At 41.3% G+C, this 25,749-nt stretch overlaps 1 protein-coding gene across 1 annotated transcript in view; it reads right to left on the bottom strand.

The window, feature by feature from the left end:
• Positions 1–25,749, bottom strand: part of SAMD12 (sterile alpha motif domain containing 12) — a 410,401-nt gene that overhangs the window by 349,314 nt on the left and 35,338 nt on the right. The window contains exon 2 of the mRNA XM_007451677.1: positions 20,365–20,543. Within this exon, the coding sequence (XP_007451739.1) occupies positions 20,365–20,543 (179 nt within the window). The remainder of the gene's footprint in view (positions 1–20,364; positions 20,544–25,749) is intronic.

The following is a 25,749-nucleotide window of genomic DNA, read 5'->3' as shown; positions in this document are numbered from 1 at the left end:
TTCCTGCTCAGAGAACACAGCCTTTTCAGCGTTCTTATTCTATGTGGGGGGAGCAGTTCCGACCCTCTCACTTCTTAACTCCACGAGCTTTCAAACCCAAGTGTCAACCTTCAACCAAGGGCATCACAGTGACACCCCCAGATTCTCACCTCCTGGTTTTTAGTCCCCTTCTTGATTCTAGCATCTGGTGGTTTCCTTTACCCTGCTTAGAAGCTCTGCCAGGTATTGATTAGGATTTTTGTTGTATTTCATCTAGCATTTCTTGATATTTGTAATGGGAGGGGTCTCAGAGTTTATCTACCGTGCAATTCTGCCAGAACTAGAAGTGGCGACATAAGAAAGGCACTGCAAGCAGCACCTGGCTCATGATAACTGCTATATAAGTGTTTGCTGTAATCAAAAACATTCTCTCCTCTCCCTTTCTTTGCATCCAAGTAACGTAACACACATAGCGACTCTAGTGTGTCATACTCACTGAATAAATACACAAAACCATGCCTTTTAATATCAAGTAAATTTCTGTAAAGTAAATCTGGTGGGGTTTTTAAATTCCATTTTAAATTGATTATGTGCTCTTTGTTGAGGGAGGGCTCCTATAAATAATACATTTTTATTTTAAAACACAATTGAATAAAACCTCAAGTGATCATATAAACTAATGCCATGTCATCAACTGTGAATTAAACTAGATACTATTCAGAAAGTTAGTGCTTTTTAACTATCATCCTATGTATATATGGTGAAATAGGGGTCAACATACTGCAACTCAAGCTGGGGAAGCATCCCCTCATTTGCTCAGGGCCTCACCTGTGGAATCACAGGATCATATATTCTGTTACAATTTTTGAAATTTGCTAGGGTAAAGTATCTCTTCCATAGGCACTTAAGATGACTGGCTCTTTCTACTCTCACTCCCCTCTGTCACATCTTCCTCATGTTGGGCAGTGTTAGAAAATCCATAGACATTTTGGGGATCCAGCTAAGAATAAGTTGAGGCAAAACGAACTTAAGTTTGGGTTTAGTAAGAGGTATTTATACAGTCTATACAGTATTACATGGTTAACGTGATTCCATGTACAGCTAAGTCATTACTAGCTGTCTCAGTGTAGAATGACTTCTAAGAATACTTCTACTACCCTCTCACTTGCATGGACCCAAGTCATTTGGAACCAGAAGTACACGGAGGAGAAGCAGCAAGCTTCGAAATGCAATGAAGGGGTGCTGGTCTCCTTCCTAGCAGGATGCTAGTCGTTAGAAAATTCTTCCCCTTTTTAGACATGGAAAGCTGAAAGCTGAGAATCTAGCTCTCATAGACACCAAGTCAAAAGAGACCTAGGTAACAGACTTGACAATATGACATAATTAGACCTTATTTTTTTTCTTGTTTGGGGGAAGCTTAGGAAATAGATTTTATCATGATTCCTGTCTTAGGGCTCAAACCTATAGTATTACTACAACCAGTAAGTATGTTTGTATGACAGGTCACACGATACCAATTTCCAATATCCAAAATACCAAGAAATTTTGGTCAAACATACTACAGGAAATATTGAATTATTTTTCTATTCTTGCTATAGAAAATATTATAAAATCAATGTTTTAGGGAGAGGCAGTCAATGAACAAGCAGTCAAAATATAAAGGGAAAAAAAGTATTATATATCGGTTAATAAAAACTTATTTTTCTAGATTTTGTGATGTTTGTGATATCTGTCAGCTCTGTCAAATTTGTAGCTTCTGTGATTTACTATCCTAAAATGATAATCATACTCTATGAATTTTTATATTTGAAATTTTATAGCGAAAAGTTCCAAAACTATCTAAGCATCAGACCCCACAAAACCTATCCCAGGGACAAAAATAGAAGCAACTAGACTAAAAGTGAAAATTTAAGAACACATTTGATGAAACAGTGAGATTTAAGGTGCAATTTTAAGAAAAGTTAAACTTTTGATAATGCATAGCAAATAAAACCTTTTATTCATCCATTTGGTAAGAACAAATTGTTAGAAAAAGCAAATTTCTATATTTTAAGTTATATCTACCTTGTTCCTCTGTAGGAGTAATTTAAAATAGGAATTAAAACCATTTATAAATATCTCAAACTTTAACTCTGGGATTATAATAACCATCTTAAAACTGCCTTCTTTATTAAAAGAAGTCAAATGTTAAGTTACAACTCTCAACCTGACTGGAAGTAAAAATAAACTGGTGTATTAAAGTTTATGGTTCATGGGACTATCTGATTAATAAATTTTGTTCAGCAAGCTATAAAATATTAAGCATAAATTCCTACTCAGTCTACAAATATAGAAATTGATACTCAGTAATCAAGTATAAAAGATGATTTAGAAAAGTAATGTTAAGTAATGTAGGTATGCAGCATTTCTAAAAAGAAATACCTTCCTTAAAAATTACAAGACAGATGAGAAAGGGCTTGACTGCCATCTAATATAATATACATTAGATTTTTCCTCCTTGATTTTTATGTCAAAAGCTTACAAGTCGCCAAAGAAGGGATGCAGCCTTTCCTCTGTTATGTTCCTTTTGATGTAATTACAGTGGGTCCCAGGGGAACTGTCCACCAGGCCTCTGGAAATGAAGGAAGCGGCCTCAGAAGAGAACTCAGGCCTGCAGATCAGGACACTGCACAGACACTGCCAAGAGGGGAACTGTATGAAAACCAGAAAAGGGCTGATGACAGCTTTGGAAATCACTATATTTGAGGGATAAAGTTAAAAAGTAAAAATAAAAAAGACTGGTGTAATCGTGGTTGTTTTATAGAGGACACTGCTATATATGATTAGTCAGTAATATTTTATAGAAGGTGAAAATACCAAAAAAATAAAAATAGAAAAGGATATAGCTAAGGAAGCCAGTCACTTCCAGAGAACTCAAGGGTTTAAAGAGACTAAGTTTAAAAGTGAGCAGGCTTTCATAAGTTTGGTGGTGGACTCACCAGTGCTAAATTTACTATTATTCACACATATATACTTTATATGCTATTGTATATTTATCAAATATTACATATATTTTTTAAAAGAGTGGAAATGCATGCAGGTATCATTTTAAACAGCAGTCGTAGTTGCTATTCCCTTTTAAAAATTATTTTATTAAAAATTTTTAATGAGGCATAATTGTACATAAGTTTCAGGTGTACAACATAATGATTCACAATTTTTAAAGATTATACTCCATTTATGGTTATTATAAAGTACTGGCTATATTCTCTGTGCTGTACAATCTATCTTTGTAGTTCATTTTATACATAGTAGTTTGTACCTCTTAATCCCCTACCTCTATTTTGCCCCTCTCCTCACTGGTAACCACTAGACTGTGGTTTCTATGAGTCTTTTTCATTTTTGTTATTTATATTCACTAGCTTGTTTTATTTTTTAGATTCCACATATAAGTGATAACATACAGTATTTGTCTTTCTCTGTCTGCTTATTTCACTTAGCATAATACCCTCCAAGTCCATCCATGTTGCTGCAAATTTCATTCCATTCTCATTAGCAGCCATCACCATCCAAGCCCAGAGCATAAGGCTTGAAGGCAACTTGAAGGCAATTTCCCACCCTGCTCTAACCAAGGGATGGCTCCAAGGAGATCCTCTCCAGGAAGAAAGTGGAGAAACCCTTAAAATGATGAAAATAACCAACCCCTATATAACTCAAACTTTCTCATATTTTTCTTCCCTGAAATAAAATCTAAAAATGATCTGTGAACAAAGAAAACTTCTTTCCCATAAACATTTGGATTAAACATTTTCTTCCTTGGGTGCAAAAGATCTGACTCCTACTTGCATCTTTATAATTTATTTTTTCCAGGCTTCTGCAAGTCATCCCTCTTTTTTTTAAAATTTATTTTTTATACAGCAGGTTCTTATTAGTTATCTACTTTATACATATTAGTGTATACATGTCAATCCCAATCTCCCAGTTCATCCCACCACCACCACCGCCACACACACACTGCCCCCCTTTCCCCCCTTGCTGTCCGTACGTTTGTTCTCTACGTCTTTTGTCTATTTCTGCCTTGCAAACCAGTTCATCTGTACCATTGTTCTAGATTCCATATATATGCGTTAATATACAATATTTGTTTTTCTCTTTCTGACTTACTTCACTCTGTATGACAGACTCTAGGTCCATCCACGTCTCTACAAATGACCTAATTTCATTCCTTTTTATGGCTGAATAATATTCCATTGTATATATGTACCACATCTTCTTTATCCATTCGTCTGTTGATGGACATTTAGGTTGTTTCCATGACCTGGCTATTGTAAATAGAGCTGCAATGAACATTGGGGTGCATGTGTAATTCTGAATTATGGTTTTCTCAGCGTATATGACCAGTAGTGGGATTGCTGGGTCGTATGGTAGTTCTATTTTTAGTTTTTTAAGGAACCTCCATACTGTTCTCCACAGTGGCTGTATCAATTTACATTCCCACCAACAGTGCAAGAGGGCTCCCTTTTCTCCACACCCTCTCCAGCATTTGTTGTTTGTAGATTTTCTGATGACGCCCATTCTAACTGGTGTGAGGTGATACCTCACTGTGGTTTTGACTTGCATTTCTCTAATGATTAGTGATGCTGAGCAGCTTTTCATGTGCCTCTTGGCCACCTGTGTGTCTTCTTTGGAGCATCCCTCTTCTTTGCCTATTAATTTTCTCACCAGTAAAACGAGAAGGCTGGATGCTTCCTAACGTCCATGCTTATTATGACCACTCCTTTCCCCAGTGTTTTCTGGATTTTCCATCAAGGCACACAAGCCTTCTGCTTCCTGAGAAAAAGCTGCAAATCTTGGGGTTCCACTGGGGACCATCGTCAACAAAATGGCAGAGTTGGCTAGCAACTGCCATGACTCACAGAAGTGCACTAATATGCACTGCTGTAAATAACTTCACTGTGCTAAACCCCAGATGTTGCTGATAAATATTAGCCAAGTAAGCCCAAGAGGGAAAGGAGTCATTGACGGAGAAGCACTTGTGTCTTAAGGTCGATGTGTAAGTGGTAAGAGACACAAGCCATATTTGCATTCTGGAAGGAAAAAGAGGTCAGCGTCTCCAAAACTAAATAATTGCTTAAGCGGATTAAACCACATACACACACACACACAGGCACACACACAAATAACAATGGAGAAAACAACCTTCGTCTCCAAATTAAACCCAATAATGTAGACTGGTTACAAGCACTTTGTGATACATTCTAGAAAAAAACATGAGCTAAAGGAAATCACAGCATCAAAATGAGATGGGATCAGAAGCTAACTGCTGTCAATTACAGACAAACACAAAACCGGGCACTGTAACGTCCTGACATTGGTAACAATTGCTGGGACCCCAGGGGAAAAGCTTTAAAATCTTCAAACAGCAGTTTAATTTTAGTTCAGCAGTTCAGAATGAAAAGGGCACTGATAATCTCCATCTGTTGAGAAGAAAAGTCATGACTGATACTGAGTATTAGTTAAGCACACCCGTCTTTGTCAGGGGTTGCACTTGGCTTGAAGTTCAACAAGATGCCTGCCTGTGAGGAGCTTAGGTTTTGGGCAAACATTACTGCATTGTTCCCACATGCCACCTGGATTAAACTGATTAGGCTAAACTTACGCTGCAGTAACAAACATTCCTCACACTCTTCGGACATAATGAAAGTTTATTTCTTGCTTATACAAAGTCTGTGCCAAGTCAGATCCTGGGCAATTGTCCTCAACATTGTGACTTGGTGATCAAAGTTCCCTTGACTCTGTGCTCTGCCATCTGAGCATGTGGCCACCACACTCCCCAAAAGGGAAGAGAGAGTTGGAAGTTTTCACCAGGGTTTTTGCTGCCCCAGCCCGTCAGGGCAGCGTGTTTCTCTCACAGGCCACCATCTAGAACTAGGCATTCTGGGAGATTGGGAAGTGCAGTCTTCCAGGAGCCCAGGAGGAGAGAAGTGGATGCTGGTGAACACAAGGGACAACTATGATGACAGCACTAATAAACAGCAGAGACACCCTCATATCCCTACAGAAAGTTGATAAGGCTTCAAAGCTTAAAAACTATCAGCTACTCATCCCAACAACCGTACTCCTCCCCTTTCCCAAATGGCCATGCAATGCACTGGCCTCTTTTCACCAAATGTGTAAAACAGTTAACAGTAGGCAAATATGATTGTCAGTTGCAGGGTGGCGGGGGGGCGGGGGGGGGCGGGGGCGGGGTGTAAAAAAAATTAGGCTGAAAAGAAAAACATTAAGATGAGCTATTTCTACCCAAGTGCTTTCATGCTATGTCATTACCCTCCAAACTGAACAGCCTAGTCCTTAGGTCAAAGTTCAATGATAACATGGCAAAGGATAACGAAGTAATAGCAGCAGCAGCAGAGGCAGGGAAACCAGAGATACAACCTCCTAGAGGTAAGGACCAATGAAAAAAATCCCTTGGTTTCTACATATTTTATACCCCCCCTCACCAACACACACACACACACACACACACACACACACACACACACACACAGGTACACACCACAGTGTGACAGATGTGACTGCTGATCTATAGCTGTAGCCGAGACCTCCCTTGGAAACCTGGATTCGAAAGTTTAATGGCTTATTGACACTTTCTCTGGGATGTAACTCAGAAGTCATCAAATATGGTCAAAATGAAACTTCTGATTTCACCTCAAATCTTCCCCTTTCAACATCCTCCCCTCCTTGCCATTTTTCTCCATCTTACTAAATAACACCAATGTCCAGGTATCTGCTCAAACCAGGGACTTCGGAGTCATCCTCGATTCCTCCCTTTGCCTCCTGGGTTACACCTAATCACATCTTACCACTTCTGCCTTCAAAATAAACTTCAAGTCTGCCCACTTCTCTCCACTTCTACTGGTATCACCCTGGCCCAAGACACCATCTCTCACCTCCATCAGCTCCAGTATCCACTTCCTAGTCTCCCTGTTTCTCCTCCTGCTTGCTTCTAACAAACCCTCTGAGAAGCAGCTAGGATCTTCTCTTTGTAAGCCCCTCCCCTATGTGAAACCTTCCATGGATTTCTCCATTGAACTAAGTGGAAAATTCAGGCAAAACCACAGGATCTCTCCAATATCATCTTGAGCCATTTGTACACCTGCCACATTAGTCTCTATCCATTCCTCAGCAGGAGACGTTCTTCCCTACCTCAGGGCCCTTGCACAAGCTGTCCCATCTTTTGTCAAGGCTGCTCCTTTCTAACATGTAGATTTCATTTCAGAAAGCAGCCTTCCCTCCCTTTTTTCCTTCCCTCCCCAATCCTCTATTCCAACTTTATTTTCTACCTCAGTTTCTCAGGCTGTGGTTGGTTTCCTTCCAAATATATATTAGAACTTGTATCATAGCACATATTTGAGACCCAGTTTCTACTTCTGTCTTATTCAATATAGGTATCACCAGAGAAGGGCTCTAACAGATACTTTGAATGTCTAAGGAGATAAAAGCCATTCTCACTAAATAAGACAGGGTTAACTATACTTCTTATACTATGTCAGCGTCCTGTACCCTGAAGGTCACAAACTAAACTCCCTATAGAAGCCTAGCAGGAAACATCGTGAGTGAAGAGGGCCAGGCATAGACCGAACCAAAGTGGAGCGACTGCTCATCTAAAAGGGGCAGCTGCTGACAACTCCAGCTGGTACCAATTTAGGCTTATCATTTCCAGATTTTTAAAAAATTTTCAAGTGAAGTGGGAAATCTGAAGCATTTAAATGAAGAACTTCAGGGGTTTTCCACCGCGGAAGAATTAATTTAAACCTTAAGTTCGTGTGGGCAAACAAAACCTGTTGGTAGACCCAATAGGGCTGCAGGCAGCCAACTGGAAACCTCTGCTGGAAAAAAAAAAAGAGCATTTTCTCCAATCCATCTTGCCAAAATATTTTCTGACAGTAATGATGATATTAAGAACAATGATAGTAGCAAACTTAAGAGCATGCTTACTATATGCCAGGAGTCGTTTTCAGCACTTAGTGTATAAATTCCAATGATACTAACAACCACCCACTGAGGTACATACTATGATTACCCCTACAGATGAAGACACTGAGACAGAGGAAGGACAAGAAATTAGCCCCAGGTTATAGAGCTAGCATGTAGCAGGGTAGAATAGGGACTACACCCTAGGTCCCAGAGTCTATGCTCTTTACTGTTATGTAAAGAGCAATCAGAATAGTGAAAGTGCATATCCTCTATAAAACGTTCTGCCTGATAACAAATCAAGCTTTTCTTCTGTTTGTTACAGTTCTGGCTACCTCCAAGAAGTTACTACTATCCAGGCATGTATAGCGTTAACCCTTTTTTGTCTATTTAGTACAACAGGAGAAAAGGCTGGTATCAGATTTCTCCCCAAAACCAGATTACACAATGGGCAAGTCAGACATGAGAGCATTTAGGAGCTAAACTGCTTAATTACATAAAGAACAGGGAGGCAATGAAGTTCAGCTTTGGTTGTGGCATTTGGCCAAAATTCCGTTAGGATCTGGCTTCAGCCTTGGTTTTTGGCAGGCCAAGCAGCCAAATGCCATTTCAGCTCTATTTTTGGCAACCTTGACCTTGTGCACAATTAATGATCATTTGATCACGTAGGTTACTTACACATCTGATCATCATAGCACTGCTAGTAACACAGATAGGGATGTTTCTTTGGGCTTACTAGTGCTATGTGAAAATTCCCTTTCCAATAAAAGGCGTTTTACATGTAACTTGGAAAACCTCCTGGTTTGTTTTTCTATTAAAAGTTTATCAGCCAGGTGAAAATTAAATGCACATTGATTACAAGAATTCATTTAAACAACAAATAATTGTGCCCCTATGAAGTGCCAAGCATGGTTAGTAGTCTTAGGGATAGATCCAAAAACAAATCAGGTCTCTGCCCTCACATAGTTTACACTCAGATGGATGACATAAAATAATAATACACGTAATAGATAAGGAGATGATACACTGTTTCAGAAAGTGATGGGTATGTTGAGTGGGAATAACAAAAGAGGCGGGGATCAGAGGCACTGGGAAAGAGGTCATTATTTAAATATTGATACAACAGCCCAGTAAACCTCCCTGAGGTTATGTATGAGCAAAGATTTTAAGAAGATGAAGGAGTGAACCTTGTGCATCCTGAGAAAAAGACATCGCAGGCAGAGGGAACGGGCAGTACAAGGGCTCTGAGGTGGGAAGATACCTGGTTTAATCCAGGAGCAGCCTAAACATGGAAGAGTATAGCAGCAGATGACACGAGTGACTTGCCAGGGAACAGCTCATGCTGGGTCCCGGAGGGCACCAAAGGACTTTGGCTTTTAATTTGAGGAAAACGGGGAGTTGATGAGAGGAGTCTGAGCAAAGGAACAACATGGTCTGACAGACACATTCACAAGATCATTCTGGCTGAACTGAAAATCATGTTTTACAATGAGTATTGTGAAAACATCTTTGAAGAAAGAAAACCACAGGGATGGCAACAAAATTCAGCTTGATCTTGAGAATTTTTAAAAAGCACCTTCTTTAAATACAGCCTAGGGATTTCGCTGGTAGCGCAGTGGTTAAGAACCCGCCTGCCAATGCAGGGGACGCAGGTTCGAGCCCTGGTCTGGGAAGATCCCACATGCCGCGGAGCAACTAAGCCCATGCTCCACAACTACTGAGCTTGTGTGCCACAACTACTGAAGCCTGCGCACCTAGAGCCCGTGCTCCACAGCAAGAGAAGCCACCGCAATGAGAAGCCCCTGCACTGCAACAAAGAGTAGCCGCCACTCGCCACAACTAGAGAAAGCCCGTGCGCAGCAATGAAGACCCAATGCAGTCAAAAATAAATAAACTTATTTAAAAAAATACAGCCCAAAGCTTTAGTTTATGGGATTGTTTCAATGAAATTGCCCCATGAGCTTCAACTAAGATGGCAAGTCCAAGAGTTGAAGTCTTTATTTCAGTCAGTTATCATCGGAGAGGATGAAGGCTTAATGACTTGGGAATATCACCATTAGCACGACCCTGTAGTGGCAGAGCTGGACCAAAATGTATGTTGCTCCTTCACTGACCTCAGTTGAAAGGGTATATTTTCAGTATCATAAATGTGCAATATAAAAACCACAGAAGCCGACAGCTCTGAGGAATTATTACAATGCCAATTTAAAAAAAAAATCTGCTTGGTATAACTTTAAGTTATAATAAATAGGTATTCTTACTAATATTTCAGGTTTATCCTTGTATGACAGACATTTCTTCTATGATGATAATATTCCACTTCAGCCAAATAGTGACTGAACACTCAGCCATTTGGCCAAAATGCATATTTGGTATATATTCTGGACCAAATGTTTGTGGCCCTCCCCAAATTCATACGTTGAAGCCCTAACCCTCAATGTGGTGATATTTGGAGATAGGGCCTTTGGGAGATGCTTAGATTTAGATAAGGTCATGAGGGTGTGGCCCCATGACAGGAGTAGTGTCCTTTTAAGAAGGGGAAGAGAGACTAGAGCTCACTTTCTCTCCACTATGTGAGGACACAGGCAGAAGGTTTCCATCAGCAAGTAATGAAGAGGGCCCTTGCCAGGAACCACATTGGATGGTACCTTGATCTTGGACTCCCCAGCCTCCAGAACTGTGAGAAATACATGTCTATTATTGAAGCTACCTAATCTATGGAATTTTGTTACAGCAGCTCAAGCAGACTAATAGATATGTATGGTCACATGTGAAAGCAACATTTGAAAACTATTTCTAATTCATAAAATCCCTGGCAATAATGTTTTAGGTGTTGCTTGGTACCTGGTGGTCTGATTTTCAATTTAAGTCAGGAGTTCCTGATCATTTAAGCAGAAGCTGCTGCTTTCTATTGCCTTCAAGCTTTGACTTCAAGGAAATGGGACAGAAATCTGGGTAGTCAGCTGATGCTTACACTGAGGATGGTGAATAGCTATGGGTGGGGGTGAAGGATCCTCGCCATCTGAAATCTTGGCCAACCCTGGAGGTAGCAGAGAGATCACTGGTCCTCAACTGCAGGTTGGAGACTCTTGGCCTAAGTGAAGTTTGGAATGCCTACCACAGACTACAAACAGGTATTTGCCTAGTCTAAGGGACAACCTAGACTTTGAGGATGAAGGGTAATGGAGTAGCTATGGAAGTATCCCTTGCTCATCCTGTGGACAATGTTCCACTTGCACCTACCGTCCAGAAAAGCATTCCCTGCCACTGACAATTGTTACAGGATCCAGCAAGATGTATCCTCCTGCTTGCTTGTAGAGAGATTAAAGATAAAGAAATAACTATGAGGCAAAAGAAAGGAAGACCCAGAGGCAAGGGACTTCTGGGTCACATCAACTAATTTCATTTATGAAATCAAAAGTGTATTCTTTATGATGTGCTGCACCCTGTAGCAGGCACTGATGCTGTAGCAGTGAACAAGATAGTCAAGATCACTGCTCTCAAGGAGTTTACATTTTACTGGAGACACAGAAAATACACAGGATGATTTCAGACAGGAAGAAGCTCTATGGAGGACAAACAGTGATGTCAGAAAGTGTGACTGGAGTGGTCAGGCTTCTCTGCAGAGGGACATTTGACTGAGACCTACGTGATAAGGAACCAGTGGTGCAATGATCAAGGGGGCAAATATAGGCAGACTGGATGGCAAGTATGAATGCACTCAAGAGAGCATGACCTTGGTATATTCAAGAAACAGAAAGACAGGTATGTCTGGAGCTCAGACAGCCAGAGGAAAGCCTGATATGAGGTGGGATTAGGGAGGTCAAGCACAGCCGAAATATCTTGGGTTCTTACCATGGGAATGAGTCTGGATTTTTACTTTAAGTGCTAGGAAAAACCATTAAGGAGGCTAAGCTGGTGAGTGGTATCCTTTGATTCAAGACCACCGGGTGAAGAATGGATCACAGGAGGGCAAGAGTGAAGTGGAAGCCAGTTAACAGATGATGAGGTCAACCCGGGTGATAGCCGTGGAGGTGGAACACGTGTGGATTTCAGAATACGCAGTGGGGGCACAACGACTGAACACGATGTGCTGATGAATAATTGATCTCTAAACAACAGAACTGGCTGTGCAATTCGCATTGTTTTTTTTTTTACATAATGGAATACTTTATTTTTCTCAATGTATAAGTGATGCCAGGACAGTTTAAAATGCTGTATTACTTATTATCATGTTTTTTTCCCTTTACAGCTATTAACTTTTGGCAATTTATATCCAAATAGAACATAAGCAGTAGCCATTTGTATATTTATAGAGAAGAAAGAAGAGAAAGCAAGGTGTTTTAAAAAAATGATTCCAAGTACCCTGTCCACCTCTCACCCTCCCCCAATATTGCTCCAGAATGCTGGGTGTGCAGTGTCTAAAGCTGAGCAGCCCAGCTCCTCCCAACGGCTGAGGCACAGCTGAGTCAATGTGGAGCAGTGAAGATGTGCATCTAAACCACAGGTCCCCCTGTAAGTATCTCAGTGAAATGCATCCACTTCCTCAAAGTCACGTGGGGACTGCAACATCCACCATGCAGAGCCATTTACTATCTGGCCCTTGACAGCAAAGGTTTGGCACACCCCTGTTCTCAATGGTCACCTGAGTGCAAGTATTCATAGTTCAACAGCAACTATGACATAGGATACCAGGAAAAGCAAAGATACACTTAAAAATCTTAATAATATGGATTTTATAAAACATTTTACCATCTGGTATGTATGTAGAGAGAAAGAGGGTGACACCATATGCTCAGAGATGGTGTGTGTCTGTTGAACGACAGTGCCCCTCACCAGGAGCCAGCATCAGCCTTCTAGTTGTGTGTGCAAAGGCCCAGCCCTGCTTTCTTCCACCACTTTCTGCTGTTCACCTTACTCGGCCTCAAGCTTCTCTCTCAAGTTCTACTTTATCTGCTTCTTGAGTTCTTCACTCAGCTGAGTTGACCAGGGCTTTTAGATACGGCTTTTCCAGCATCGCCCATCAAGGACTGGGAGTCTTTTCAACACAGCTACAGAAGAAGCTCACTGCTGTCCTGTGTGCCACCTACGTCTGTCTCTTTCTTAGGTACAAATTATACCCTTGCCTTTATATAGATACATACAATTCTGAAATCTCTCAATCAGTTCTGACTGTTATGATTCTAACTGCTGCCATGGTTGAAAGGTTTACATATTATCTCCAGCATTTCAGGCTGGAAAAGAAACGCATTTGGGGAGAGTGCTACCAGACGAGCCACCCTTAGAACTCAAATGCCCTTTCTTCCAGAGGCCTATCTTTGCTGTGTCAAAACTGTCGATGGAATTGTAACTGGGCTCTGATCCACCCACTGATAGGGGTTCCACCTCCCCTGATGCAACTTTCCATTTTGCATCCTCAAACGGCATCTACTACACTCCTGGTACACAAGAAAAGGAATATTAACCAAATGGCTGCAGGCTCTTGTTGTTTTGTATAAGATTTGTCAGCACAACAGAGTGGAAAGCAGTGGCCATGGGTCAGAATTACTATGTTTTAGGCTAGGCTATGCCACTACTAGCTTCAAGATTTTGGAGAAGCCATATATTCTCATCCTCACCTATGAAATAAATCAGGTAGTCAGATGTTCCCTAAGGTTCCTTCTTGGTTGATTGTACCATGAAACGGTGGCTCAAATACATGCTCTATTGTTACACTTTTCAGAGCTCAACACTTTGGTAATAAATGCTTACCTTTTCAAATATGCGTTAACTGTAGTTTCTTTCTTTCCAAGTGCCCAGTGCATATATGGGGTGGGTTGGGGGGAGCTGGAACTCACATAGCATGAAGTCATTCTGGCTTGTCTCTCTTATTCTGACCCCTGACAATTCTTAACTAAGGATGTGCTCATTATGTTTCCCATGCATTATGTCCTTTCCTATCATTGGTGACATTATATTGGGTTGGCAGCTTCTTTTGGAGACACTCTTGATCCCCAAGCCAAGAAATACAGAGAGCCAAGAATTAGATCATTCTATCCCCAAATTGCTACAGACCTTCTCAGAGGCAGCTGAGCCATGTAATTTGATCACGGTTAAGTACAATCCACCCTTCATCTTTAACCCAAGTCAAAATCCTTTGAACTTTCCATTTCAATCCCAGATTACTGCTTCCTGCCCACTCTTACAAACGTCCACCAGCGGCTCTCCAGTCAACTCTCATTTATCCACCTGTGGCTTATCCAAAGCACCAGGCTTTCTCCTCCTCCTGCCTCCAGCACAAAATTCCAGGCCAGCTCCTTTAACTCAGTGCCAAAGAAACACAAACTAAATCTAATATTAGCCTAATGAGAAAAGGCTATCTGCTGCCAAAGATTCACAGAATGCATCCCAAAGCCAATTGCAGGCAATTATTCACTGTTTTGGATGCTGGCGCTGCATCTCCCTTATGTAATACAGCAATAAAGATCTGCTGTGTTTCTATCCAAGAAAGGAAGAATACAGGCAGCGTTTTAACCTCTTCTTTCGTCTAGTTGGCCAGATTCTCAGTATATCAGATTATATTTTCTTTTCAAATAAATAAATCATTTGTACATTTAATGTTAAAGGAGTGAAAAAAAATCATGGTTTCAGGGTCATTATACTTAGATGTGAATTTTATCTTCCTCTAATTTTTAGCCAGAAACTAAGTTTTGGCAAGCCGTTCAAATTCTTTGTTTTCTCAGCTGCAAAACAGATTTTATAAATAAAAAGGGGGCAGTGACACATATAAGAGCGACACACAAAAAGCCACCAAGACTCCTGATCATTACTCTGATTCACCACTTTACAGGCTCTGGTGAATTAGCATTGCTGTCAAGAAAAAATAAAGATTAAACTTATGAAAGCCTTCTTTCATAGGCATGAAAACACAGGGTAAGTTTCCTCATGAGCACCTAGAAAAGCAAGTCTAGAAGTGAAGAGTTTCTAGTTTCCCAATGCTGTATTTAGGCCACTTGTGAGGACACATTCCAGAGTTCCAAGGTGAACAGCCAGAATACTGTTTGCTGATGGGCTGATCTTATTCCATAGCCCGAGTTGCCATGGAAACTCAAATTCCAACCATCAGAGCATTTAGGGATAGCACTTTCAAAACAGACTCCCCTTTCCACATTTTTCTCATGATTAAAGTACATGTCCCCCCAGGCCCAAGGACAAGGGTCAGATCACACAATTCCATCTTTTCATCTTACTCACTCCTATACCCAGAAAACTTCAATGGCTTCCACAAACCAGAGCTGCCTGTCCAACAGAACTTTCTGTGATGTTCTATGTCTGTGCTATCCAAGACAGTAATCCCTAGACACATGGAGAACACTTGAAATTTTGCTGGTGTGACCAAGGAAACAATTTTTCATTTTATTCATTTTTAATGGATTTAATAGCCACACATGGCTAGTGCCTACCATAGTGGATGGTGCAGATAGAAAATAAATCTACGCTCCTAGCACTCAAATCCCATACGACTGGGCCCCAACCTACTGTTCCAATCTCATCTTCCGCAACACAAACCTGGACTCAAGGAGACTGTTGCCGAGAGCACCTGAGGATGTCTGTGGCCACACCACTGCTAAGGACGTCTTCCATTCTTACTACTGCATATCTGAATGTTACCCATATTTCACAGCATAGGCGCATTTCTTCCTCTCCTGGAGTACCTACCCTCTGGCAGCCCCATGCCTACTGCTCTGGAAGGAAGGGTTCATTAACGTCAGGCCTGTCTGGGAAGGACCCCAGGGGCTCACAGCACTGCTTCCTTGAAAATTGCTATGTGGACCACACCTGGTCTACAGGACCTGTGAGATGGCCTTGGGCCCACATGACTCGAATGGTAAAAAAGAATGGTGGGAAAAAGAGGCTGTGCCTTCTGTGAGTCAAGGAAACTCATCCTCACCTTGGCTCTCATCTGCGGCAGTTGTAGGTGCCCCTGTGTGGGTGAAGGAACAGAAGCAGCTGTGTACCTTCATACCTTCTGGCCCTCCCAATGAGATGAAATGCTATACATACTATCTCTTGCCTGGTATCCACCTGTAAAGCTAAGTCAACATAGTTTTTGCATTTTGAACTTATAACTGCAGCTGTGGTATGGCATGCATACTCTCTGAATTCCTAAGTCCTCACTGGCATTTAGCACTCCCAATGGTAAATAGCTTTTGCAAATCCACAATTCAATTGAATCTGTTTTTTTTTTTTTTTTTTTTTCCCCAACTAGACTCTATGCTACCTAATAATAAGGCTTAAAAGAGAGCTTGGGGGTCCAGCTCCCTGGCGGTCCAGTGGTTAAGACTCTGTGCTTCCACTGCAGGGTGGGGGGCACAGGTTTGATCCCTGGTTGGGGAACTAAAATCCCTCATGCCATGCGGTGCAGCCAAAAAAAAAAAAAAAAAAACACACACAAACACAAAAACACAAAGTGAGCTTGGTTCTCTATTGATTTCTCTTTTGTCTATAAGAGCTGATGGCAACTCATAGCACCAATAACCTCTTTCTGGAATCAGGGCCCTAGTCTTCAGAGTAACTGGGGCCAAGGGTGCCAAATCACATTTAAGATAAAGAAACAAAAAGGATGATTGTTCCAAAGATATGTAGCGATAGAGATATTTTTAATTATGAAAGCAATATAAATTTCAGGGTCAAGACATAGATTAAACTTGTGCTATACAATCCCCTCTCAGGCTCTAAAAACTTAAAGATACTAGAAAATATATTTTTAAATTTATATAAGGCCAAAGAGACATCTCTAGGTGCCAGGAGCCCACAGCAATGAGGAGGATTGAAGCACAGTATGCCTGCTGGAGATCTGGAACAGGGATTGGTTTCAAAGCCCAACTTGGCCAGACCAAAAGTGGCAGAACCTACAGGCGGGACAGCATGCTAGAACCAGGTTCCTGTGTGAAGCCTGCAGATGGGAGAGCACATCTGGGGGGACTTGATTCGTGTAGTGAGTCAGCAAAGAGAACATCAAATTGAAACATATTTAAACACCTGGTCAAGGCTGTTACATCCCAAAAAGTTCAGGAAGAGAAAAACACAAAAGCACCTCATCAGTGCTTGCTTCAGCAGCACAAAGACTACAAAAGCACCTCATCAAATGGCCTCCACAACCCAAGGCATGCATAGTCCCCAAGACAACTCCCCCTTGGCAAATAACCAGCAAGAATTAGGAGCCACGGGAGGAAAGACAGCACCCTCAAAGGCAGAATACAGACTCAACAAACAGGGAAAGTCATGGATGAGCTGCTTAAGTTAATGGGGCAATCTGAAAAGGGCTTTAAAATAAATATGCTCGAAAGGGTACATATCTTAAAAAAAAAAACAGAAAAACTCAAGTGCAGAAAAAGAAAGTTTCCCCCATAATCTCAGCTCCAGATGTAAACTGCTGCTCAAACTGTGGAATGAACTCTTTCAGACTCGGTGATGCCTTTTTTACAGAGAAAAGATATTTTTACGAAAATGGGAACGTTTTACAGTGTGCAGTCTTGCCCTTCTCCCTCCTCTCCCCACTCTAAAATAGCAGTGTACTCATTTTCCCACATAAACACTGCTACAGACGAATGTCTGTGTCTCCCTAAAATTCACATGCTGAAACCTAACCCCCAATGTGATAGTATTAGAAGGAGGGGCCTTTGGGAGGTGCTTAGGTGATGAGGGTGGAGCCCTCATGAATGGGATTAGTGCCCTTGTAAAAGAGACTCCAGAGAGATTCCTGGTCCCTTCCCACCATGTGAGGACACAGTGTGATGACGACTGTCTATGAACCAGGAAGCAGGCTCTCATCAGACACTCAATCTGGTGGCACCTTGATCCTGAGCTTCCCAGCCTTCGTAACTGTGAGAAATAAATTTCTATTGTTTATAAGTCACAGAGTTTAAGGTATTGTTATAGCAGCCTGAATAGACTAAGATAAATACACATAGGTCTCCCTCACCCTTATAAAGGGAGAACTCTATTCCATTCCACGAACACACAGTTTCTTGAGCCAATGTCCTATGAAGGGACATTGTTTTCATATTATAAACGTTTGCTAGAGTGACCATTCTCCTGCAGCCATCTTTGCACATCTGGATGATTATTTCCTTAGGACAAGTTCCTAGAGAGGGAATTACTGGCTCAAAACTTATACACATTTAAAATGTTGATAACTCTTTCAGACTGTCCTCCAGAAAATCTGGACCAACGTACACTACTGAGTGGCTTTAAGTGCGTGCATTTCTAGCCAGAGGTTTTTTTAGGGTAAGTTTAGAGTAGGTCAAGTTACCAATTCAATTCAATTCAATTATTTACCCAAGGAAAAAGGATGACTCACAACTCCAATAACCCTCTAAGTACACCAGGAGGGCACATTTCAATGTGTCTGTACATGCACAGAACATGTTCACATTGTCTGTGGCTCAGAATCTCCAGGGTATGTGACACTGCAGGTCTGCAGTAATCAAGCTCTTTTTATTTTGTCCCCCCAGCAACCACCATTGTCATCAAGTCCTGCGTGAAAAAATAAATACTTTGTAACAAGAGCTCCTCGTCTGTTCACTCCTAAACATGTCAATGTGAAGACATTCAGAATCCCCTCTCAACCCTGTTTGGGGGTTTCATTGTAGGTGATCTGGACAAACTCAGATGAGTGTGGTTTCCAGCTGTAGGCTATTCCTGAGGAAAGGTTCATTATGGACAACTACATTCTCAGTGAAGTAGGTTTTCGGCAAAGCAAACGTAAAATGATCTAGAGGCAAAGGCAGGTGCTACTGACATGAAAATTCAGGGTTTACTACAATTGCACACATTCCAAATAAGTCAGAAGTTATCAAATCCTGTCAGGTTTGAATCAAACTTCTTATGTCACCAATTTGTTGTGCAAATAAAAGAGAATCTGGACATGTTGAAAGGTGAATTAAATCAGGCAAATGTCAATAACTTGTTTTCTTTTTCTCCACTCTAATTTTTAATATTTTAAGCATCTCTTTGAAAAGATCCTACTCAGACAAACCATTTATCTTCCTAGTTAAAGAAGACCCTTAAGACATTTTTTTTCTCACTCTTTCAAGATGGCACCACTGGCTGATCGGATTTAGATGTCATAATAGGGCTCACTTATTCCCAACTCCTCTTACAGACCAAACCTCAATAATCAACCAGTTTCCTATAAGGTGCAATTTCTCTCAGCTACAATATCTGGTGCAAAATATCTGCAATATCTTCCTTGCTAATCATTCTCCACTCCCTACAACACAGACACACAGACACTCATTATGTCATCAGTTTTTAATTATCCACACTAAAGAAGGAAAGGAGCCATGGTAATTATTCAAAACTATAGATAAAGAAGAAAAATTCACATCTGATTTTGGAAGGCATTTTTTGGGGGGAGTGGTGGTTATTGTATGACAGCCAAGTGACCTTTTTCTACTTAAGGTTTTTCTCGGATGATTGCAACGTTTGCTTTCCAAGGCATGCACATATTCATCCACTCAACAAGCATTTGAAAGGAAATTCCTTTGAAGGAAATGCACGAGGGAGAAATCAAATAACCACACGAAGATTAGTCCTCTCAATTTCCAAGGGGCAAACTAATATACACCGCCAACAAGAACATCTTCACTGACTGCAGACAAAAACCCATATAGTGCCAGTTCCATTGCAGAAAACCTTTGAAAGACGCTGCTCTTACTAAAGAATCATCCATCCTCCCAGTTTACCGAGGTGTGTTTTATACCAACATCTGGGCTAAAAGAACAAAGTATCCTGCAACAAAATAAAACAATTATACCTTTCATTAACTAGGGTCTTGTTTACTATTGTCTACCTCATAGAATTGTTACAGGGAGACAATAAGCCAGTATATCAAGAGTCCTTCAAACAGTACCTGGCATGTATGTATATACTTAATAAAATATTACTTGTTATTGTGATTGTCAGCAAAAAGCCCCCTCATACTCATGCAGCCAACTGGGCCTTTTACAAAACACTTCCACATACATAATATTATTTCATCTGTTCAACCTAATGGAGGATGGAGTTTTTCTGATACCCATTCTATAGGTGAAAAATCTGAGGCTTGAAAAGTCACAGGACTTGTCCAATATCATAAAATGATAAATCTGAGCCTGGCAAACAAATCTTTCAGCTTTAATTCCAAGGCACTCTTCCCTGTAACTCATTCTATACCATCCTCAGAGCCTCATGCGATGAAACTGACCACAAATGTGTTTCAATTTCACTCTAAAGGGTATGTGGTCAATATTTTCATTTCTCATTACCTGCAATCAAGGAGCCGTGTTTCTTTAACTGAAGATACAACGCTAATTAACGAAAGCACCATCCGTTCTTATCTGGGGCTGGACCACAAAATAGCAAAGCTGCAGCTTCAGAATCTCCTTAACTTACTGGATTATTACCTACCTTAGCCGTCTCGGCTTCTGCCTGCAGTCGCTTGGGGGTTCCTTTTTGGTCAAGCACCTTCTGGAAATTTTTGTTTTTAATAGAGTGAGAATCAACACTTTCACCTTCAATTTGCAGTTTAATACCTTCAGCACGGGCAGGGTGATCAATACCCCGTGGATTCAAACCGCAGTGGAGAGCTAGGAAAGAGGAAAAAATCTAAACTCAGAAAACAGATCCTATAAAGGAGGTGTCCATGAAAGACAATATTTCATCTGGCCTATGTGGGAAGATACAAGGAATCTCCAAGTTGAGAGGTGGGGGTCATAATTATGGGAAATGATTTGGTGAAGAGGGAGCACGGTATGATGGGAAATCCTGAGCTTTGGAGTCAGAAAGACTAGAGTACAAATCCAGGAACCCTCAGTTCCAAGTTGTTTGACCTTGAGCAAGCAACTAATCCCCACATTACAGACGACAACATCAAATCAGGCAACTTGGGTACTGCCTTCCACACATGCAATCATTTCGACCCCTGCAGTTTAGTGTGTATCTCTGCTTCCATCCGGAAAACTGCCCATTCCCTCCCATTTCTCAATCTTTTCTATTCTTCAAGCATCCACTCAAGTCCACCCTCTTGCAGTCATTCAGCAAATATTTATTGAGCACTTACACTGTGTGCTGTTCCTGGACCAGGTCCTGCAAGCACGGATTTATATACGACAGATGTTAGCTTCAAAGAACTCACAATCCAATAGAAGAGGCAGACAAGAAACAAAAGAACTAGTGGTTTTAAAACAGTTACTACTCCTCCATGAAAGAAGGAAAGGTCAGATTGGAGGGTTTAAGGGAGCTCAGCCTAGTAGCTTCCTATTTTCACCTTATCTCTCCACATCCTTTAACGCAGATACCCTCACAAATAAAATCTAAAGCTCATACTGAGTATATTTATTCATTCCACATAGGAGTTCCTCCTGTGTACCCATGACTATCAAAGAAATAGCGGGGAATGTTATAGGAAACATACATTCCCCCTGGATGACATCCATGAACCAACGGGTGTGTGTGTGAGTGAATGTGCACACACTTATGTACATTATAGCTGGTATGTGTGTTTTGAGGTCTCTGGTGGAGAATTCTCTCATCTCCCTGTGACCCTCAAGCCTTCAAATGTAGCTAAACTTCCATCCTTATCCCCTTCCCCTTGGTCTCAGAGGATTTAAGGCCAGAACTTCCAATCCCCTCCCATCTCCCTCGAGACTCCACTTCATCAATAATCTCCTTTTACCCAGGATCTTCGGCCTCCCCCTTTCTCAGCATTCTTCCCTTTTAGAGAGATTCTAAAATCCTTCCCTTTACTTAGCACCCCAGGGTTTCCTTTTCTCTTGATCAGGCTTGTGAAAGAATATTTTACACCTGAGAGATGAGGGAAGCCTTCCCAGAAGTAGTCAGTCAGGTGTTCTTTTCTCCACTCTCCACTTCTCCCTTAACAGGTCCCATCCATTCCCAGCACTTCTGATGCAATCAACCTGACCATGACTCTCAAATTTTAAACCCAGCCCAGAGAGACCTCTCTCACGAGCCTCAGATGTAAGACTGTGACTCAACATCCCAATGTCAGCGTATCACAGATCTCACACTTAACATGTTCACACTGAACCTTAGTTTTTCTACCAAAAAATATTCACTTTCTCCTGTCTTCAGTTACACAGAAACTGAAGAGTCCTCCTTGACACACTCTCTCCATAAGTCACCACATCCCTCGAATCTATCACCAGAGCCAGTAAGCACTGCACTCAAAATGCTTCTCCCATCCACCTACTTCACTCCACACCTCCACTGCCATCACCCTCGTCCAAGCTACTCATCTTTTTCCCCAGAATGTGACCAGCCCAACTGCTCTTCCTCGCTGGACCCCCGCAATTCCATTTAAAAATGCATAGGTTGGTTCAAGAGACTTCTGCTACAAAACAAAAACAGACTCACAGGCTTAGAGAACGAACTTATGGTTACCTGGAAGGGAGGGATAGTTAGGGAGTTTGGGATTGAAATATATACACTGCTTTATTTAAAATAAAGAGCCAACAAGGACCTACTGTACGAAAAATGGATGGGGGACAAGAGAATGATATAGATGAGATGAGATTGGCCATGTGTTGATAATTCTTGAAGCTAACTGGTGGATTCATGGGGATTTATTATACTACTCCTTCCACTTTTGTTTGTGTTGAAATTTTCCTTAATAATAAAGTAAAAAAAAAAAAACTTTCTAATGGCTTCATTTTACACCCAGATCATTCAAAAATCTTTAACGTGGCCAACAAGGCCGTTCATAATCTGTCCCCTCTGGACTTTGTATATAATGTTTCTTTGCCTGAACTGTCCTTCCCCATTCTTTTTTTTTTTTTTTCGCGGTACGCGGGCCTCTCACTGTTGTGGCCTCTCCCGTTGTGGATCACAGGCTCCGGACGCGCAGGCTCAGCGGCCATGGCTCATGGGCCCAGCCGCCCCGCGGCATGTGGGGTCTTCCCGGACCGGGGCACAAACCCGTGTCCCCTGCATCGATAGGCGGACTCTCAACCACTGCGCCACCAGGGAAGCCCTCTTCCTCATTCTTCACCTAACCCTTACTTATCCTTCAGGTTTTGGCTTAAATACCAACTCTTCAGATTTGATCATGCGCCTGGAATGGCAAGTATTCAACATTGTACGAATGATCTTAAAAAACTTATTGTACAAAGATCCATATGCATGTGACCCTATTTAAACTATTTTATAAAAAAATTATCTGAATTTCTCTTCTAGCCTTTAAGCTTCCTAAAACAAGGCCCGGTCTATTTCATGGTGCCTCGTAGGCACCCAGCATGTATTAGTTCATGGCTCTTCCCTCAGATTTGTGGTGCGTCTCAAATAATCTTCATGAAAATCTCTGAGACATAATTATATTCATTTCACAGACAAGGGAAATGAGGCTCAAAGGGTTATAGTCATAAAAAGTTATACAGGTGTCTACTGAAGGTCACAAAGACCATGTATCATTTAGGTCCCAGATGATTTCAAGTTTCAGGTGAACAAACCCAAAGTAGATTAAGCAGTAAGGAAAATCATTATCTTTCAGGAGAGGAAGCCCAGTAATGGGAAAAGTTCTGAGTTAGCTGATTTCCAAGTTCAACGGTGCCATCAAGGACTCTTTTTCATCTTTCTATTTTGCTATCCATAACATCACCTTTATTCTAAGCCTGGGTCCCCACATGGCACTAGAGCTACAAGCTTCTGGTTCTCATCTAGCAATAGAGACAGCTTGATTGACCATCGTTTTCTTCCCCAAATCCTCCTCCAAACTTGGATCTTTTCTCAGTGGCCCAAAGTGAATCACACACATCCGTTAGTGAACTAAAACCCTGGCAGTAGAGATAGGATTACCCTTAAACCAGCTCACCTTCACCTAAGGTCAAGTCCCCAAACCATATCGTTGTTACTTAACGAGGCAGGGGTGGGATAGATGCTGGAGGACCAACCGCAATGCCCAATTCAGGCAGTGGTAGAAAAAGAACAAAACCTATGAGAGCATGAGGCTATTAATACTGTTGATACTGTTAATATCAATCAGCTTCCCCATCTCCAAAGATCAGCCTATTTACAATGAATCTTCAATTAAACATATTAAAATTGTCATTATTAAAAAGAGATGACCCTGTGTCGGGAGGTGGCGGATGGGCATGGGACAGATTTAGAGATTAGTGAGGAAAAGAAAAAAGTGTGCATCTTTGATCTTACTCCAGCATGATTCCCAGCTGCTTCCTGCCTTGAAATTCATGGCCTAGGAATATCACTGAGCTGCTGATAGCTTCCAGCACCTCCTGTTCTCCTCTGCCATCACCTCCCCACCCATCAGACTCTCGTACTTCCCTCACTTTTGCTTACGTTGGTCACTCCTCCTAGAAAGTTCTACTCCACCTCAACCTTACTTCCTTCTTTGGGAAGTGAACTCCCACTCAGCCCACGTGTCTTTTCAGACTTCTTCAGAAAGCCTTCTAGGAGCTTCTGGCATCCTGGTGCTTCATCCCCGCACTCTCTGAGGATGTCTGTCTAATTGACCTGTCTGCTTCACCGACCACAACTGCCAGCTCCATCTCCACTGCCCAGTCTAGAATTGGTCACATAATAGGCACTGGAGAAACATCTGTTCAGCTGCTGAATGAACCACCAATCTTCTGTCTTTACACAACTATGCCTTATATCAAAAGGTATCTTTTCTCTGCTAGTAAATACTAAGTGTACAAAATGTAAGATCTCTATAGACGTGCGATGGGTTGTGGCATTTTGACTTTCCACGCATGTTGCGTTCTTCACACATATATTTTAATCCTCCACAGCTGTTCCCTCCTCGCCTGCAAATCCTGCAGTTGATGTAGGTTTTTGTGTTTGTGTTTATTTGTTTAAAACCATTTCTGACAGGCTTTGTTTAGTTTTCCCTGAAATTTCATGTCCCTGATGTTTATAAATCAAGCGACTTTTAAATGGCCTCTTACACGCTGTGACCTCCATCTCTCTGTTCATCATGTCAAAGGTGCCCCCATTTGCTTTCTCTTTTCTATCCTCATCACTACCCTTTCTTGTTTTCACTAAAGTTATTTATTCAATTTAATGGGCTCAGCAGCTCACAGGTGAGCTTGGAGATCTTCTTGTTTCCCTGACCCTCCCAACCAGTCTTGTGCCCTACAGATTTCTAGTTATTGAACTGACACCGCAGGCTGCCTGTGGTCTTTACCTGAAGGGCTGCCACTGTCGCTTTAATGTTAAAGTTGCTAATGGTGAGCTCTTAAAATGAGGAGTTAAAGACCAGATTTTACAAATGTTGCTCTTTTAAAAACCTAGAGAAAATTCCTCATGCAAATACACATGTTTTAGCATTGTTTTGAGATGCCAATTCGAAGGCAGCATCTTTTTTTCATGTGCGAAAACCCACTCCCTCAGAAATTGAAAACCCTTGCACATTGCTGATGGGAATGTAAAATGGGACAGCTTCTGTGGAAAACTGCATGGCGAATTCCTCAAAAAGAAGAATTAAAATAGAATTACCATTTGATACAGCAATTCAACCAAAGAATTGAAGTAGGGACTCGAATAGATATTTGTATATCCATGTTTATAGCAGCATTATTCACAATAGCCAAAAGGTGGAAAGAACCCAGATGCCCATCGATGGATAAATGCATAAACAAAATGCTGTATGTGTGTACTACGGAATATTATTCAGTATTAAAAAGGAATGAAATTCTGATACACACTACAATAGGGATGAACCTTGAAGACATTATGCGAAGTGAAATAAGCCAGTCACAAAAGGACAAGTATTGGGGCTTCCCTGGTGGCACAGTGGTTGGGAGTCCGCCTGCCGATGCA

Source organism: Lipotes vexillifer, unplaced genomic scaffold (assembly GCF_000442215.2).
Source record: "Lipotes vexillifer unplaced genomic scaffold, Lipotes_vexillifer_v1.1 scaffold440, whole genome shotgun sequence".
Lineage (NCBI taxonomy): Eukaryota > Metazoa > Chordata > Mammalia > Artiodactyla > Lipotidae > Lipotes > Lipotes vexillifer.
This window is presented reverse-complemented; position numbering and strand designations above follow the sequence as displayed.